We start from the raw sequence: 14,723 nt of genomic DNA, 5'->3' as shown, positions 1-14,723 counted from the left end.
AATGCCATCAGTCAGCCATTCAGCAAACATTCCTGAAGCCTATGCTGGGCTTGGTCCCAGATGAATGCTCATCCCTGGACTCGGGAGCCATCCTGGGATTCAAGGAGCAGACACAGAAATGGACAGTTAAGGCGCGGGGTAATGACCAGGCAGCCAGGGCAGCGATCCTTAGCTGAAAGAGAGAGGGGGAAGATTCCTCTATGTCAAAATCAGGGGAGGGAAGGGTGTTGGGTGAAGTAGACCCGACATGGGACATCTCCCTTTCCCACCCAGAGGCACCACCCACCAAGCCCAAATGCTCTTTGTTAAATACTACTGAACACCTAGTATGTGTCAGGAGTTACTCTAGGCACTGGAGAAATTTTGATAACCAAATAGACAAAAGTCTCTGCACTTTTGTGCAGAGGGGCTCCTATTCCAGTGGGGGATCCAGGAAAGAAGAAAATCAGAAAGGATAGGAGTGACAGATGACAACTGTGGTGGAGGAAACATCAGGACAGGTTAGGGGTGTGGGGTGGGGATGGGTGTCTGCTTTAGTTCAGAGAAAGTCCGGGCTGGAGGCTGTGAGGAGCCACATGGGCTTGCTCATAGTGCCCCAGACCTTCCCACAAGACCTGGAAGTGACACTTGCTTCCTAGAGACTGAAGAACCTCCTGCATGGACCCAGTGCCCTCATGCAAATCCCTTCCCTGAGTCAGATGACACAGAGGTAGAGAAAGACCTGCAGGCTGACCTGGAAACCTCCCTCCTCGGAAAAATAAGAGGGCTAGGAGACAAGGGAGCCCCCTCTAAAGAGGTCGAGGGAGCAGTGTGAGCAGTCTCAGAGGCAGGAACAGAGGGGAGTGTGGGAGGAGGGCAGGTGGTTTGCAGCCCCAGGAGAGAAGGAGGAAGAGGGGAGAGGAGATTAGACGTGGTTGAGCAGGGAGGGTGCAGGAGGGGAGCCAGCTCAGCCCCATGTTGGGTGACCAGCTGTCTCCATGCCGAGCAAGCACTCCATCTGCCAGGCGTGTAAGCCCAGGGTTTCCAAGGGAACGGAGGCACCTTCCATCCTGATAGCCATCATTCATCCCATCCCTTGGGTCTTTCAGGTCCAGCCCTCAAAGGAGATGCCCTCTGCCTATGACTTGCACGTGCTGACCATGATCCCAGGACTCAGTTACCGGCACTACAGCATCCGCCCCAGCAGGAGTTCCCAGGAGAAAACTGGGGAGCCTGAGCCCTTTGTGGCCAAAACCATGCAGTTTGGAGGCCGACTCAGGAGACTTGCCAGGCAAGTGGGCGGGAGCCTGGTGCCTGTGAATAATGACTGCTACATCGTCTTCCTGGACCTGGACACCAACCTGATGCACAGCGTCTGGGAGAGGTGAGGTGCAATCGTTGCTGTCTCTGAGGCCAGGGTGTGATGGTACTGAAGCTCCCTGTAGTGCATCGAGCTGTATTTCTAAGTGTGTGAGTCTAGGCCAGGACACAGAAGCAGCCAGGACCTACAGGATCCAGCAGAGGTGGTCAGGGGGAGGGTGTGGGGAGCAGCAGAAATGGAGTACAGCCCCAGAACATTCTGAGTCTCCCTGGTCAGGCTGGGAAAGGTGCAGTCAGAGTGTGGACTTAGGCTCCATCATGGCTCAAGCCCCACGCATCTTTCACCTCCATCAAGCCCTCGTGACTCGAACCTCCTTTCTGTCTCTCCAGATTGGCCTACATTGACATATCATGCAATGAGATTATTCCATATGTGGTACTTGGCAGGCTGCCTTCTTTCAATTCTCGTCATGTTTCCAACTTTCAGGCATGTTGAAGGGTGAATGAGACCCCTCATTCTTCTTGCAGATTCAATAATATTCTGTTGTACAGATAGACCACTTTCATCCTGTTGAAGGGTGTCTTCATCCCTGGCTCGTGGCTGGTGTCTCCATGGAGGCTCTGTGAGCCTGGTTCCAGCATGAGGATGACATGTTTTCTGTCATGATGACAATCCTTTCTCTTTCCTCTGTGTGCAGGCAGAGTAACCGAAAGGTATACATGACCCAGCAGTTCATGGAGTATCACACAAACAGTGATGTCTGGAAAGGCCCTGTTTCAGACAATTATGTGTTTACACCCAGCGGTGTAGCAGAGCCAGCGTGGGAGGCTGTGAGGATGGAGATCGTGGAGGGGCCGCTGGTGACTGAGATCCGGCAGTACTTCTACAGGTGAGGGCGGCCCCCTGGTTGTGCTCAGCTCATGGAGGTGCTCACAGGCAGGGGAATGAGGAAATGAGGGCCTGTCATGCTTCAGACACCCAGCTCCTGGACCTGGGTTTGGCACACGGTCCTTCCTCCGTGGAAGTTCGATGAAGTCATGAGCTGCTCCAGTCTCTGCAGTCCTGCTCTGCTTGCCTGCGCTGTGTCACCTTGGTGGGACCTAAGTCCAGAGGCGGGACAGGAGCCCACGGTGGCAGTGACCTAGACACGAGAGCAGTTCTTGTGTCTTCATGAGCAGGACAGACAGAGCCCCCAGGCCTGGTCGGGTAACCAGAGTCTTCAGAGGACAGGGTCCCTCCTGTTCTATTGCCCAAGCAGGCTACCCGGCCCCCAACCTGCAGGAAGGATGGAGGGAGGGAAATGGAAGGAGAGAAAGGAAAGAATAAGGGAGGTACATCAGAAGGCACCCTGGGCTTGACTTACCTGTCCTGCTTCTCCTCCAGGAAGGTGAACGACAGTGAGCCCACATTCGCCATCTACTCCCGGCTGGCCCGCGGGCCCCAGGGCTCTGGCGGGGAGCTGCTCTGCCATCGCATAGAGCAGGAGTACCGGGTGGGCCCCTTGGAGCTGAACCGCGAGGCCATCCTGAGGACAAGCACCAAGCTGAACACGGGGCAGGTCCTCCACTCAGACAACAACGGCTACCAGATGCAGCGCAGGCCCTACAGGGACTACAAGAACAACACCATCGCTCGGGTACGTCCTGAGCTGTCCTGGAGTGTGGCTGCTGTAGACCCAACCTTGATGGCCAATTTCCAGAAAGCAGGAGAGTCCCCTTAGGGCCAGATCATCTCTGGAGCCCCACTGCCCTGAGTCTGCCCCTAGGGCCTGTGGCCAGGAGTGTTCAGACCAAGTCTCAGAGCTCTGGGGCCACCACGGCTGAGCTGTGTCCCTGAGGTCTGTGTACACCGCGGGTCCTCCTCGGTCAGATGGATGACCAGCTGGGGGTTGCTTGAGGGTTAAGCACGTGGTGCCTGTCTAGGCCTGAACCGGGTGTGACCCTCCTTGGCTACTCAGAGGTGAGCCACAGCCTGTCCTCCAGGGAGAGCTGAGCAGGGGCTGAATTCCAAAATCATTCAGTTCCCAGACCTCGCCCTCCAGAAGATGACCTTGGGTGAGTCCCTGGGTGTGTCCCTGGACCTCGGTGCTCTCCTGGGAAGAGAACGACCTCCCCCAGAGCTGTGCTGAGGTCTGGGATGATCCAGGGGCGGCGCCGTGCTGGGCACCTCCTGAGCCTTCCTCTAGTTAGTTGTCTCTTCTTCCAGAGGGAGCCAGAGAAGGGGTGTAGTTCCTCCCTGCTCTGTCTTCCGTGAGCTTCTGTCAGTTCATCTCTACAGCTGTTCTTCACACACTGTGCCCTGGGCTCCAGAGGGTCCAGGGCTATCCACCCCGGACATCTTCCTTCAAAACAGGAAAGGGAAGAGCTGTGTGAGTGCTTTCCAGCCCAGACACCAGCGCCTTTCTATTTGGGAACCCCTGGCTGGGGGCCATCTCTGGCTGGAGTGGCACAAATGCCTCACTGTCTCCCTGCACCAGGGGGACGTTTTGGGCACATTTTACAGAGGGGGAAACTGAGGCTTGGGCAGGCTGGCTGTCCCAGGGCATAAGGTCAGGAAGCAGTGGAGCTGGATTTGAATCCCAATGTGTCCATCTCACAAGTCAGAGCCCCTCCCATGACTACTGTGCCACCCTGGGCTGCTGCTGTGCCCATGCAGGAGGCCGCCTGGGGCCAGAGAGAGACCCTGTACCTGCTGGCTGACCTGGCCCACTGCCCCCACCATCAGCCTGCCAATGTTTCTGTCCACAGAATTACTACCCCATGGTGCAATCGGCCTTCATCCAGAGCAGACGCAGCAGGCTGGTGCTGCTGTCTGAGCAGGCACACGGCGTCTCCAGCCAAGGGAACGGGCAGGTGGAGGTAGGAAGAGGCCCCTTTTGTCACTGTCGGGGACCCCAAGGCCCAGGCAGGCCCGGTCAGACAGTTGTCCCCTGCAGGTCATGCTCCACCGGCGGCTGGTGAACAACGATCCGGGAAACCTGGTTGTTGACCTCACACTGAACGACCCCTCGGTTGTCCACCCAGTGCTCTGGCTCCTACTGGGATCCAGGGCCCTCACCAGTGGCCTGCGCCAGAGGAGTCGGCTGGCGCTGCAGCACCGACCCGTCGTGATGCTCAGAGAGATCAACGGTGAGGTGGGGGGTCCTTTCAGTTCTCCTGCCTTTGCTGCCCCCAGGGGAGCCCACCTTTCCAGGGATGGGGCTGAGCTCGTATTGATAGCTAAGGGTGAATGATGTTGATTTGTGATCTCTGAAGATGAAGATTTAGCTTTGGGAACAGGGCCCAGGCTTGATCACTCAGACCTTTTGTGTGGCAATAGTTATATTACACTGTAAAATGACAGAGAAAGCCTCTGACATGGACATCAGAAGGGGGAGGGGGAGAACCCCACTTGGTAGTCATATCAAGCCCTTATAAACTTTTACCAGACCCACTCCTACAAGTGACATCTTAAATGAACAAGGTTAGAACCAACAAGAGAGAGGTCTTACCAGACTGACTGCCACAAGTAAGTCTTAAGATAAGATTAGTCGGAAGGTACTTCTTAAGAAGGAGAAACATGTCCTGGAGCATGATGCTTTTTTATTATCTAATCATTAGTACAGAGTTTAAAGAAGAACATACTTTTGAGCAAGATGAGTTTTGTTGTGTAATCATCAGCTCTGGGCTTAAAGAAAGTTAGTCTTAAAGATTGCTGTCATAACACCTCAGAGTTTAAGTAAAAACATCTTTTGGGTCTAAGACAAAGAAATGTAGAAGAAAAAATGTTTGTCCATTTCTTCTCCTCAAGGACCCTGGACTGCTTATCAATCCATCTAAGGATTAACTCTCTCAGTACCTGCCAGGATCTGGGCTACTTTGGGGTAGGAAGGGACCAGAGTACTCACATCCAGGCCCCTCATTTTAAATGTGGGCAACTTGAGGTGCACAGAGGTTCAGTGACTCATTCAAGGTCATACAGCTAGTAGATTCACAGCAGGGACTTACTGAAATCCCCTCCTTACCTCTTTTTCCTCAATCTCCTCTATTTCCTTCTCTGAGGACACGTTCTACTTCTTCCTATGATATATGTCACCATTCAGGTCTGGTTGCTAAGCATTTAAAAGGCTGGCTTTATCTGAATTAAGTGCATTGTCACCAAGTGAGGGTGACTCTATTCTATGTCCTGATCTGCAAGTTTTACGAGTTGCCTCTCCTGAGACTTCTATAAATTTCCTTCACTACAGTTGGGTATCATAGCTAAATAGTTGGACATGAAGTACTTTAAACAGTGAGTGCGTTTGAAAGTATTTGAAGATGCTACTATAGAGAATCTTTTAAATTTTATAGACATAAACACAAAGTGTGTATTTGTCCATTATATGCATATATGCAATCCCTTTTTTTTTGAGCACTGACGATATTGCATTGTTTACAGATTGAAGGTTTGCTGCACCTTGCATGCAGCATGTTCATCTGCACTGCTCTTTCAACAGCATTTGCTCAGTTCACATCAGTGAACATCAGTGCATCACATTTTGCTATTTCTCACAGTATTCAAATATTTTTCATTATTACTATAATTACTATAGGATTAGCGATCTTTGTGATTGTTTTTGCAGAAAGATTGCTAATCACTGAAGTCTCACCTGAGGTAACTTTTTTAACAAGAAAGCTTTTAAAATCTAATGTATATATAAACTTTTTCTTAGACATAATGCTACTGCACACAATAGATTATACTAAAGTATAAACATAAATTTTATATGCACTATGAAGCCAAGACACTTGTGTCTGGCTTTATTACAATATTTGACTTATTTCAGTGGATGGAGTCAAACTCACATTAATTCCAAATTTTGCCTGTAATCCTTAACCTGTTTTCTATTTGTCATCACTTGCAGAAGTTTTGATGAGGGTGAATTTTAGGTTTTCCCTGTTTGAGATTTAGGCTAGACCTTCACAAGGCATTAGCAAGAAGGTGGGTGGTAGCTGACTCATTCACTGAGCATTTGTTGAGTGCCTGACATATGCTGCAGACTGTTAACTGCATTTGACCCAGCTCTTGTCCTGAAGGATTTCTCAGGGGCTCTACTGGGGAACAAGTCATGGGATCCAGCTTCAGGGTGAAGAGGAATTAGAGGTCACAAAAGACCTGATGTCTGTCTGTTTGGTGGAGTTTGCAACCCCAGACCAGGTGGTGTACAGTGATCAACTTCAAGAGATAACAGCTGATGTTCTCTTGTTTGGCAGTAAAGAAACTGAAGGGGCAGGTAGTTGGGCTGGGTGTGGGGAAGCAAGCGGAATGGAAGGAAGAGCTGGACAAGAGGCTGGGGCAGGAGGGAAACAGGGTAGCTCTGAGCCTCTCGGGAGAAGGTGGTCATGTCCGTCTCTTTTGGGACTGTCAGGAACTGCCTGCCCAGCCACGCCTATGTCCAGGGGCAGACTCTGAGGAGAGGGATGGGTTTGGGCAGCTGGGCTGGGGCTGCTCCTGTGTCAGTCAGTGGTTCCTTCCTGGCAGCAGAGAGGATGTTGCCATGGTGAAAAGGCTCCATGACTGTGGTCAGCTCCATCCACGGTCCTGTCCATGGCTGTGGCCAGCTCCATCCCAGGTTGGGGCACTGGGCTCTTCCACCTGCAAAGAGAAAAACCAAAGGTACTGAGATGGAGCCAGAGGAGCGTTTATTCTGGGGCAGACGCACCCGAGAGAAGGGTAGCGTGTATTGCTTCCTCGGGTGCTGGGCCCTTCATGCGGCTGTCCACCCTCTCTTTCTGTCACCTGAGCTTCTGTCTGCAGACCTTGTTTCTCCTCTTGTCTGGGAGGCGGCTGTGAACAACTCTTGGAACAACTCTGAGACGCCTGTGTCAAGGGCAGAAATCCCGGGAAAGGCTCTGATTGGCCCAGATCGAATCACGTGACCCAAGCCTGGCCAATCACTGAGGCCTGGGAACTTAAAGGGATGGCGGCTCCAGCTGGAGCCCAGAGTTGAACCGAGCATCTCCTGCAAGGGGAGGGCTGAGCCCCTCTGGGCAGAGGCAGCGATAGATGACAGCACGGGAGCTGGCGTCTGAGACCTTGTTTAAGAGCAGGTCTCTGTGTGAACTCCCCGCAAGTTCTTGAAGAAATGGCGTCTTCTCTCTGCTCCCATCTCCCAGTCTGCAGTTTGAACTGACTGGACCAGAGATTCAAGGCAGGCTGGGGCGTTTGCACCAACAGGTGCTTCAGGCTGCCTGCCGTGTGGGCCACAGGTGGGAGGGAGTGAGATCAGATGAAGTGGGGGACTTAGTGTGGCAAGCTGTGAGTCAGGAGGAGAGTTTGGCCCAAAGCCTCTCCTTGTCCATCTGCCTTTCAGAGATTGCCCCGCGTGGCTCAGGTTCCAGGCAGCAAGAGGCTGTGACGCTGCCCCCAAGCATCCACCTGCAGATCCTCAGCATCCCCGGCTGGAAGTACAGCTCAAACCACACAGAGCACCTGCGGACTCTCCAGAAAGGTGAGGCAGGTGTTCAGGTGTCCAGACTCACTCCTGCCTCCACATGTCAGCCCGGTCCCCCAGCCCATCACTGGACAAGAGGGGCTCTCCTCAGAGTCGTCCAGGCTCTGTGAGGTCTTGCTTCTTCCAGGGTCTTCTCCTGCAGCCACTTACACCGATGTCCAACCTGAATTTTGGGCTCAAGCATGACTTTGATGAGTTTCCGTTCATGCCTTGAAAAATGATTCTAATGTCAGGCACTGTGGATTGAGCCATGGATGACACAGGAAACATCCCTGGGCTCAGAGCACCCCTGTCCACAGAGGGAAGCAGGCAGCTCATCAGAGAGCAATGACAGTGATCCGAGGAAAGTCCCAGCTGGGCATCACTGAGGGCTTCCTGGTGGAGGCAAGATCTTCCAGAAACGAAGAGGTCCTGTACCCCTTACCTGCCTCTTTAGGCTATGAGCAGTTCCAGGACAGGGCTGACAGTGCCCCAGCCACTGCTGTGTCCCCAAAGCTGCACTCAGGGCCTAGGGTGTTCCCATATAAGTGTCAGCCCAATTAAGAAGGAGTAACAGAAAGAGGTCAAGGCCAGAAGTTACCTTTGTGCCTGATAAACTGGATCTATGAAAGGCTGGCTCATGCCTGCAGCCACGTGGCTTACTGACCCTGACCTCCAGCATCCCTGAACCACTGCCCACCTGACTCATCTGACGGGGTGGACGGGGTTCCCAGCAGCAGCAGAGTCATTTGGCTCCAACGTATGTGTGTGTATGTGTACGTGTGTGTGTGTAAGAAGCTGAGTGAGGGGAGCACAGGGGATGGCAAGAGGGCCGCCTGCCTCCCCAGAAACAAACAACCCCCTTCTCATCATCACCTGCATCACCATTATCATCTCCAGCATCATTTTCCAGTGCCAGAAATCCTTCCCTGATTCTCGAGCTCCAGTCCCTAAACCCATCACTTGCATGGAGACAAGAGACTTCGCAGACCTCTTATGCTGCAGTAACAAGGAGCCCACACGCTCTCTGCCTCACACGGCACAGTTCATTTCAACCCCTTGCTCTGTGGGACCAGCAGGGTGGCCCTTCTCGTTTGTTCTCCAACGACCAGAGGTGGAGGCTCTAGTACGACACGTTTCCTAGGTCTTGGTGGCAATGACCTGACACATGACCTTTGCAATGGTGACTCATCTTCAGGGTCACAAGGCCACACTCCCCTTCACAGGGGCCAGGGCAGAGAATCTTCCAGAGAACAGGAGGCTGGAGGGACAGGCCCAAATGAGGACCTCACGAGTGAATAAGAACGAAGACTTTCCACACTTCAGCACCGGCCTCAGTGCGGGCGGTGGGAGGCAGTAGCTTTGGCTGCCCCTGGGTTGGAGTCCTCCCCCCTCCTTTATGCACACCAGCTGTGTGTCTGGGCAAGTGCCGGCCCCTCTCTGAGCCTTGTTTGGCTCATCTGCAAAGTGGGGCTGTGTTAGCTGCCTCCGAGGGAGGGTGAAGATGTGAAAGGGAGGTGAGAGTGTAAAGTGCCAGGCCGAGACTGTGTCCTCATGCCACCTCCCTTCTGTCCCCAAGACCGAAGGCCCAAGCCCAAGGCAGACCTCCGCCGTGTCCTGCTGCGGCTCCAGCACCTGTATGAGGTGGACCAGGACCCGGTGTTGTCTCGGCCTGTGACGGTGAACCTGCGGGTAACCTGCCCCTCTCGTATCCCGCTCCGACATCACTGAGTCAGGCCCCCAGGAGGAGGCACCCTCAGGAGATAAACCCTGGTGTTTGGGTGTTTGCTGGGGTGGCCCCACCTGCCTGCCACCTGACGGGAGTGCTGATCCAGCTCGGCACTTGGGAGCAGTTCCTTCCGGCCTCGGTTCCTCATCTGTAAAATGGGACTGCCCCTCCTCCCATGGGACTTCCACTACAATGAACGTGGGGGATGCTGGGCCCGGGCCCCGGTGTGGCTGCCCTTCTTCGTCGGGTTCTCTGCTCAGATCTGGGGTCCGGGTGCTCACCCCTCCCTGTGCTCTGTCCTGCAGTCTGTGCTGGGGGGACTGGGCTCCGTGGTGTCTGTGGAGGAGCGCTCACTCACAGGGACCTGGGACGTGAATGAGATGCGTCGCTGGACCTGGAGCAGGCGGGACCCTCACCACCACAGAGGTCCGGGCTCCCTGGTCCTGATCCGGCCCCGGGTCCCCAGCCTGACCCCCAGCCAGACCCCAGCTCTGCCCCTAAGGCCTGTGTGACCTGGAGCTGGCCGTCCTTCTCTGGGTCTCAGTCTTCCTGAATCAGCTGCAGAAGGTTATAGACTCTAGGCTTCAGGTCAGTCTCCACGTGCCAGAGCCACAGATAGGTTGTGTGTGTGCGTGCATGCACTTGTGTGTCCAAGACTACAACCCTCTGCGGCCTTGAGTGGCCCCAGACTTTAGGTGCAGCCCCAGGTGTTGGGACGGCTGCCCTGCTCTGCCTTGTGCTGCACGCACCCACTGCTTCTGGCTGGAAACACTGGCCTCTGCCGTTCCTTCCGCCTGGAAAGCCCTTGTCCCTTTATCTGGCCCAGGGCTGAGTCAGGAGCCTCCCTTGCTCTCCCCTCTCCCTCACTTTGCTCTGTCCCATTTCTCTCCTTTTCTGTCTACTGCACACAGCATAGCCTGGCTGCATGAGTAGGCACGTAGTCAATGTATGATAGACAGATGGATAAAGGGAAGATTTGATAGAAAAAAAGATGGAGGGAAGGAAAAAAAGAGGATGGATGATGGACAGGTCAATGGTTGAGTGATGGGTGGATGGAAAGAGGAAGGAAGGAAAGGGAATGAGTGAAGGATGCATGAACGGGAGGGAAATGGGCGGCAGATGGACTGTTGTGTAGACGGAGGTTGAACAGATGGACAGGAGGACGCAGGGTGGAGGGCAGTATGAAAGGATGGGAGAGTGTGTGGTGGGTGACTGGATGTCTGCAGGGATGGATGGATAGAGGGATGGATGCAGGAGCCAGTTTCATCCCAAGGAGGAAGCCTAAACCCCAGGCTGTGTCTAAGGACAGCCCACTGAGATCAAGGACAGGGCCCCTCATGGCCTCAGTGAGACAGCTCTTATGAACATATCCAGGTCCACAACCCATGGAGAAACAAGACCAAGCAGGGCCAGAGCCCCCTGTACCTGGCTTGACTGTGCTGTGCCCTCAGGGGAGGCCAGAAATGAAAGAGGCTCCCTGGCAGTGCAGTCCTGTCAAGAGGGGTCAGCTGAGGGTTGTAACCACGGACCACAGATGCAGCAGGAGCCGTGTTGTCAGGGGGATGCGGAAGGAGGGGACCTGAGGAAGCAGGTGGTCCAGGGGCCGTGCTGGACAGACCCTCTCTGCTCCCAGGCAACTCCAGTCAGCCCTCGCCACCACCAGGAGGCCCCGAGGTCACCATCTACCCGAAGGAGATCCGGACGTTCTTCATTCACTTTCAAGAGCACTGAGCCCTTGGCAGATTCTTGGACCGAAAACACAGGAAAGAAGCCTAGCGGGATGACTGGGACACTGCCAATCTGGTGGGCTAAGGGCAGGAAATGGGTGGATGGGGGTGTCCTGACTTCTTAAATAAAATTGCATTAAGGACCTATGTCTTCCCCTGCCCACTGGAGCCAGCCCTCTCTCTCCTCTCCTGTCACGGATGGTAGCTTCACACACGCTCACACTCCTGCTTCACCTGCAAGAGTCGAAGCCAGGAAGTTCTCCCAAAGGCAGAAGGAACAATCCCCAGGGATAGCAAAATGCATCTGCCTGCCTCCTGCAGATCTCAGCAAGTCCACCAGCGTTACCACTGGCCCTGCTGTGTCCCGGGCACCTTCATGGGCTCATCCCAGGGTGGAGACGGCCCTGCTGTGGAGGGATATGCCTAAGATATACGGGAGGGAGCTACAGCACTGGCCTACCGACCCGGATGTGTGATGCCAGGCTCTGTGTCCAATCTCATACTCTTGCCCTGGTGCTTGGCCACACCTGCCCTACAGGAAGTTCCTACAGCTCAGGCCACCGAAAGATGGAAGGAAATCATGTAGCAAGTGAAACACGGGAAACCCACTGTAAGGATTATTAATATTAAAGATCCCACTGGCCTCATAATTTCAGGACCAAGAACAGCAGCTGCCTCAGGACTCGGTGCCCCTGGTGACCATTATGAGACAGAGCAGGACACGGAGGGGCTCTGGAGCTGGTGGGTACCCTCAGAAAGGTTGGCACAAGAAGGGGAGAAGAGATGGCAGGAGCAGATGGCCATATGCCAGCGTGTCATGCCATGCGGCGGTGGCCTCTGTGCCCAGGTTCTGCCCTGGGGTTGCCTGCCTCAGTGTGAAGCGCATTTTATGCAAGACAGGCTGAACGGGAGTGGGTAGAGAGGAAGGTTCTCAAACTGCGCATGTTTGACTCTGCCCTGAAAAACTTTTCCTTCTCCCCAGCCCCAAATGCCCTCTGTTGGGGGGAGAGCTGTCTGAACTCCCCTGCTCCCCAGGGATGCCCTGTAGAGCTGGACAAAGCCCTGGAAGCCAGTTCCAAGGAGGGAAATAGAGCTGCTCCCCGTGTGATCTTGACAGATGAGTGGAGGACTGACCTTCTGATTCCAGCTGCCTCACCCAGTGCAGAACAATAGCCTCCCCTCTGGACACTAATGACCCCTAGAGTGCAGGAGTGTGGATGGACTTGAAACCCTGCCTACCCATCTCCCAGCCCCAGAGTGAGATTAGAGGAGAGAAGGCCAGGGAGAGGGAACAGGTGGAGTTCTAAAGAGAGGAAGCCAGAGCAGAGAGAGAGAAAGAGCCTGCAAGACCCAGCCTCGCCCTGGCTCTCCTACCACACCCTGGCCCAGGACCAGCCATCTCCCCAGCACCCTGTGCCCTCCACCCCTCCTGGAGGAAGCCCTCCAGGGTCCTCCAAGCACGTCCAAACCAGCAGAGCAGATTCTCCTGTGGTCAGAGCCACCGCGGCCAAGTCCTGTTTCCCCACAGGGACATCCTGGGGGCAGCACAACTCCTGTCCCCTCACCGCCAGCACAGAGCCTGGCACAGAGTCAGGGTTCAGTGGCTCTTAACTGATGGAAACTTGAGAATGGGGTGCAGGCAGCCTTGCAGCCTGGGGTGGGGTGGACCTGCTGTGTATGAGGAGAGTTACCTCTGTGGTCAGGCACTGACGGGGCACGTACATCTCCAGCAGCTTAGTATCCAAACCACCCTATGGACAGACCTACGAGTGCCCACTGTGCAGGTCAGGAGCCCGGGGCTCTGAGTCAGGCTGTCAGGGGGTGTGCACTGCCCTGCTCCAGGAGTGAGGGGCTCGTCACACAGCAGGTGGAGGCGGAGTTGGGAGGAGCTGCTGAGCTGAGCTTGATATGCTGTGCTGTGGGTATCAGCCATGTCGTCCATGGTAGAAGGGGGGCAGCCATGTCCATGACAGTTACATCCCTGAGTTCTTTCTCTCGAAAGATCAAGAGGTCCTGCTTTGTTCCTGGAGCTGATCCCGCAAAGGACATGAGGGACCCATGTGGACCAAACACACAGGTTAATAGAGAAAACTATTCATCAGTAAATGCTATGGAGGCTGGATGGGAGGCCCACAGAAAATCTCTCAGAGATGAGGCGACATAAAGGGGGAATAGCACCTGCCAGACAGGAAGTGGGGGAAGATGCTTCCCAGCAGAGGGAGCAGCACCTCAAAGGGCCTGACCCGGGAAAGGGCTCAACCTGTAGGGAGGCCCTGACCCTGCAGCTGTGGTGCTGGGAGGATGGGGCTCCTTCCAGGCCAGGAGCACAGAGGCCAGGACTCAGCAGAGGAAAAGGGTCGTGAGGATGGGGGGCAGTGGAGCTTCCAGCAGCTTCAGGGTGGACTGAGCAGAAGAGTGGGTGGGAGGTGAGGCCAGAAAGGCAGGGGGAGGCATGTGCTGGAGGGCCTAGGTGCAGGCTTCGGGTCAGGCTCCCAGAGGGCAGACAGGGCAGCCGTGGAAGGCTGGAAGCTAGAGGATGCCGGGGCCCTGCGGCTGTTGGGTGGATCCTGGCACCGGGTGTAGCGCAGGCAGTCTGTCCATCAGGGCATCCTGAGCCCCCAGGCTGGTCACACGCCCTAGGGGACAGACAGCCCCATGTCACAAAGAACGCATGGAAGTGGTGCTGGTGGGCCCATCTTACAAACTCCCACGCAGCGCAGAGGAGGGTCGGGCCGTTCTTTCTCTGGAACACCCAGCACGAGTCCTGCTTCACGCTCTCAGGATTCACTAAGGCCCAGATCAGGAAGAGGTCACAGGCCGCACACCCATGTGTGACACTGGGGACAAGCTGGCACTGCTGTGGGGTCCTGCCAGGACCGTGTGTTCTCATGGTGCCCGGGCTCAGTGTGCAGTTCCTGGTGCACCTCGTTGGAGCTGAACACATGTGCACCTGCCCTTTCGCTTCACAACACTTTGCTGCCAGGAACCAAGGTCATGTGTCCCAGAACCTCAAGTAGCCTCTTCCACTGAACCACTCAGCATGACAGAGCCTGATCCAGAAAGAACCGCTCCTGTGCCGTAGCCTGTCCCTGCAAGGAACCGATACCTTCTCTTGAAGTGTCTTAGTCACTGTGTCGTGTCTGGCTCTGTGATCCAAAGAACTGTAGCCCACCAGGCTCCCCTGTCCATGGATTTCTCCAGACAAGAATACTGGAGTGAGTAGCCATTCCCTTCTCAAGGGGACCTTCCCTATCCAGGGACTGAACCATGGTCTCCTGCGTTGCAGGCAGATTCTTTACCATCTGAGCCACCTACTGGTAAAGAACCTGCCTGTCAATACCAGAGACATAAGGGATTCAAGTTAGATCTGTGGGTTGGATAAATACCCTGGAATCGGGCATGGCAACATACTCCAGTATTCTTATATGAAGAGTCCCATGAACAGAGATCCTGGAGTCCATAGGGTCCCCAAGAATTGGACTTGACTAAAGTGATTTAGCAAGCACCCAGTGAAGA

General features: G+C 54.7%; 1 protein-coding gene across 1 annotated transcript in view; it reads left to right on the top strand.

The window, feature by feature from the left end:
• Positions 1–11,233, top strand: part of LOC102188844 (epididymis-specific alpha-mannosidase-like) — a 43,084-nt gene extending 31,851 nt beyond the window's left edge. Inside the window, exons 11-19 of the mRNA XM_018049756.1 lie at positions 1,089–1,363; positions 1,998–2,189; positions 2,684–2,936; positions 4,048–4,158; positions 4,236–4,433; positions 7,634–7,769; positions 9,331–9,443; positions 9,786–9,906; positions 11,114–11,233. Of these exons, the coding sequence (XP_017905245.1) occupies positions 1,089–1,363; positions 1,998–2,189; positions 2,684–2,936; positions 4,048–4,158; positions 4,236–4,433; positions 7,634–7,769; positions 9,331–9,443; positions 9,786–9,906; positions 11,114–11,211 (1,497 nt within the window). The 3' untranslated portion in view covers positions 11,212–11,233. The remainder of the gene's footprint in view (positions 1–1,088; positions 1,364–1,997; positions 2,190–2,683; positions 2,937–4,047; positions 4,159–4,235; positions 4,434–7,633; positions 7,770–9,330; positions 9,444–9,785; positions 9,907–11,113) is intronic.

The sequence above is a fragment of the Capra hircus genome, chromosome 6 (genome assembly GCF_001704415.2).
Source record: "Capra hircus breed San Clemente chromosome 6, ASM170441v1, whole genome shotgun sequence".
NCBI lineage: Eukaryota > Metazoa > Chordata > Mammalia > Artiodactyla > Bovidae > Capra > Capra hircus.
This window is presented reverse-complemented; position numbering and strand designations above follow the sequence as displayed.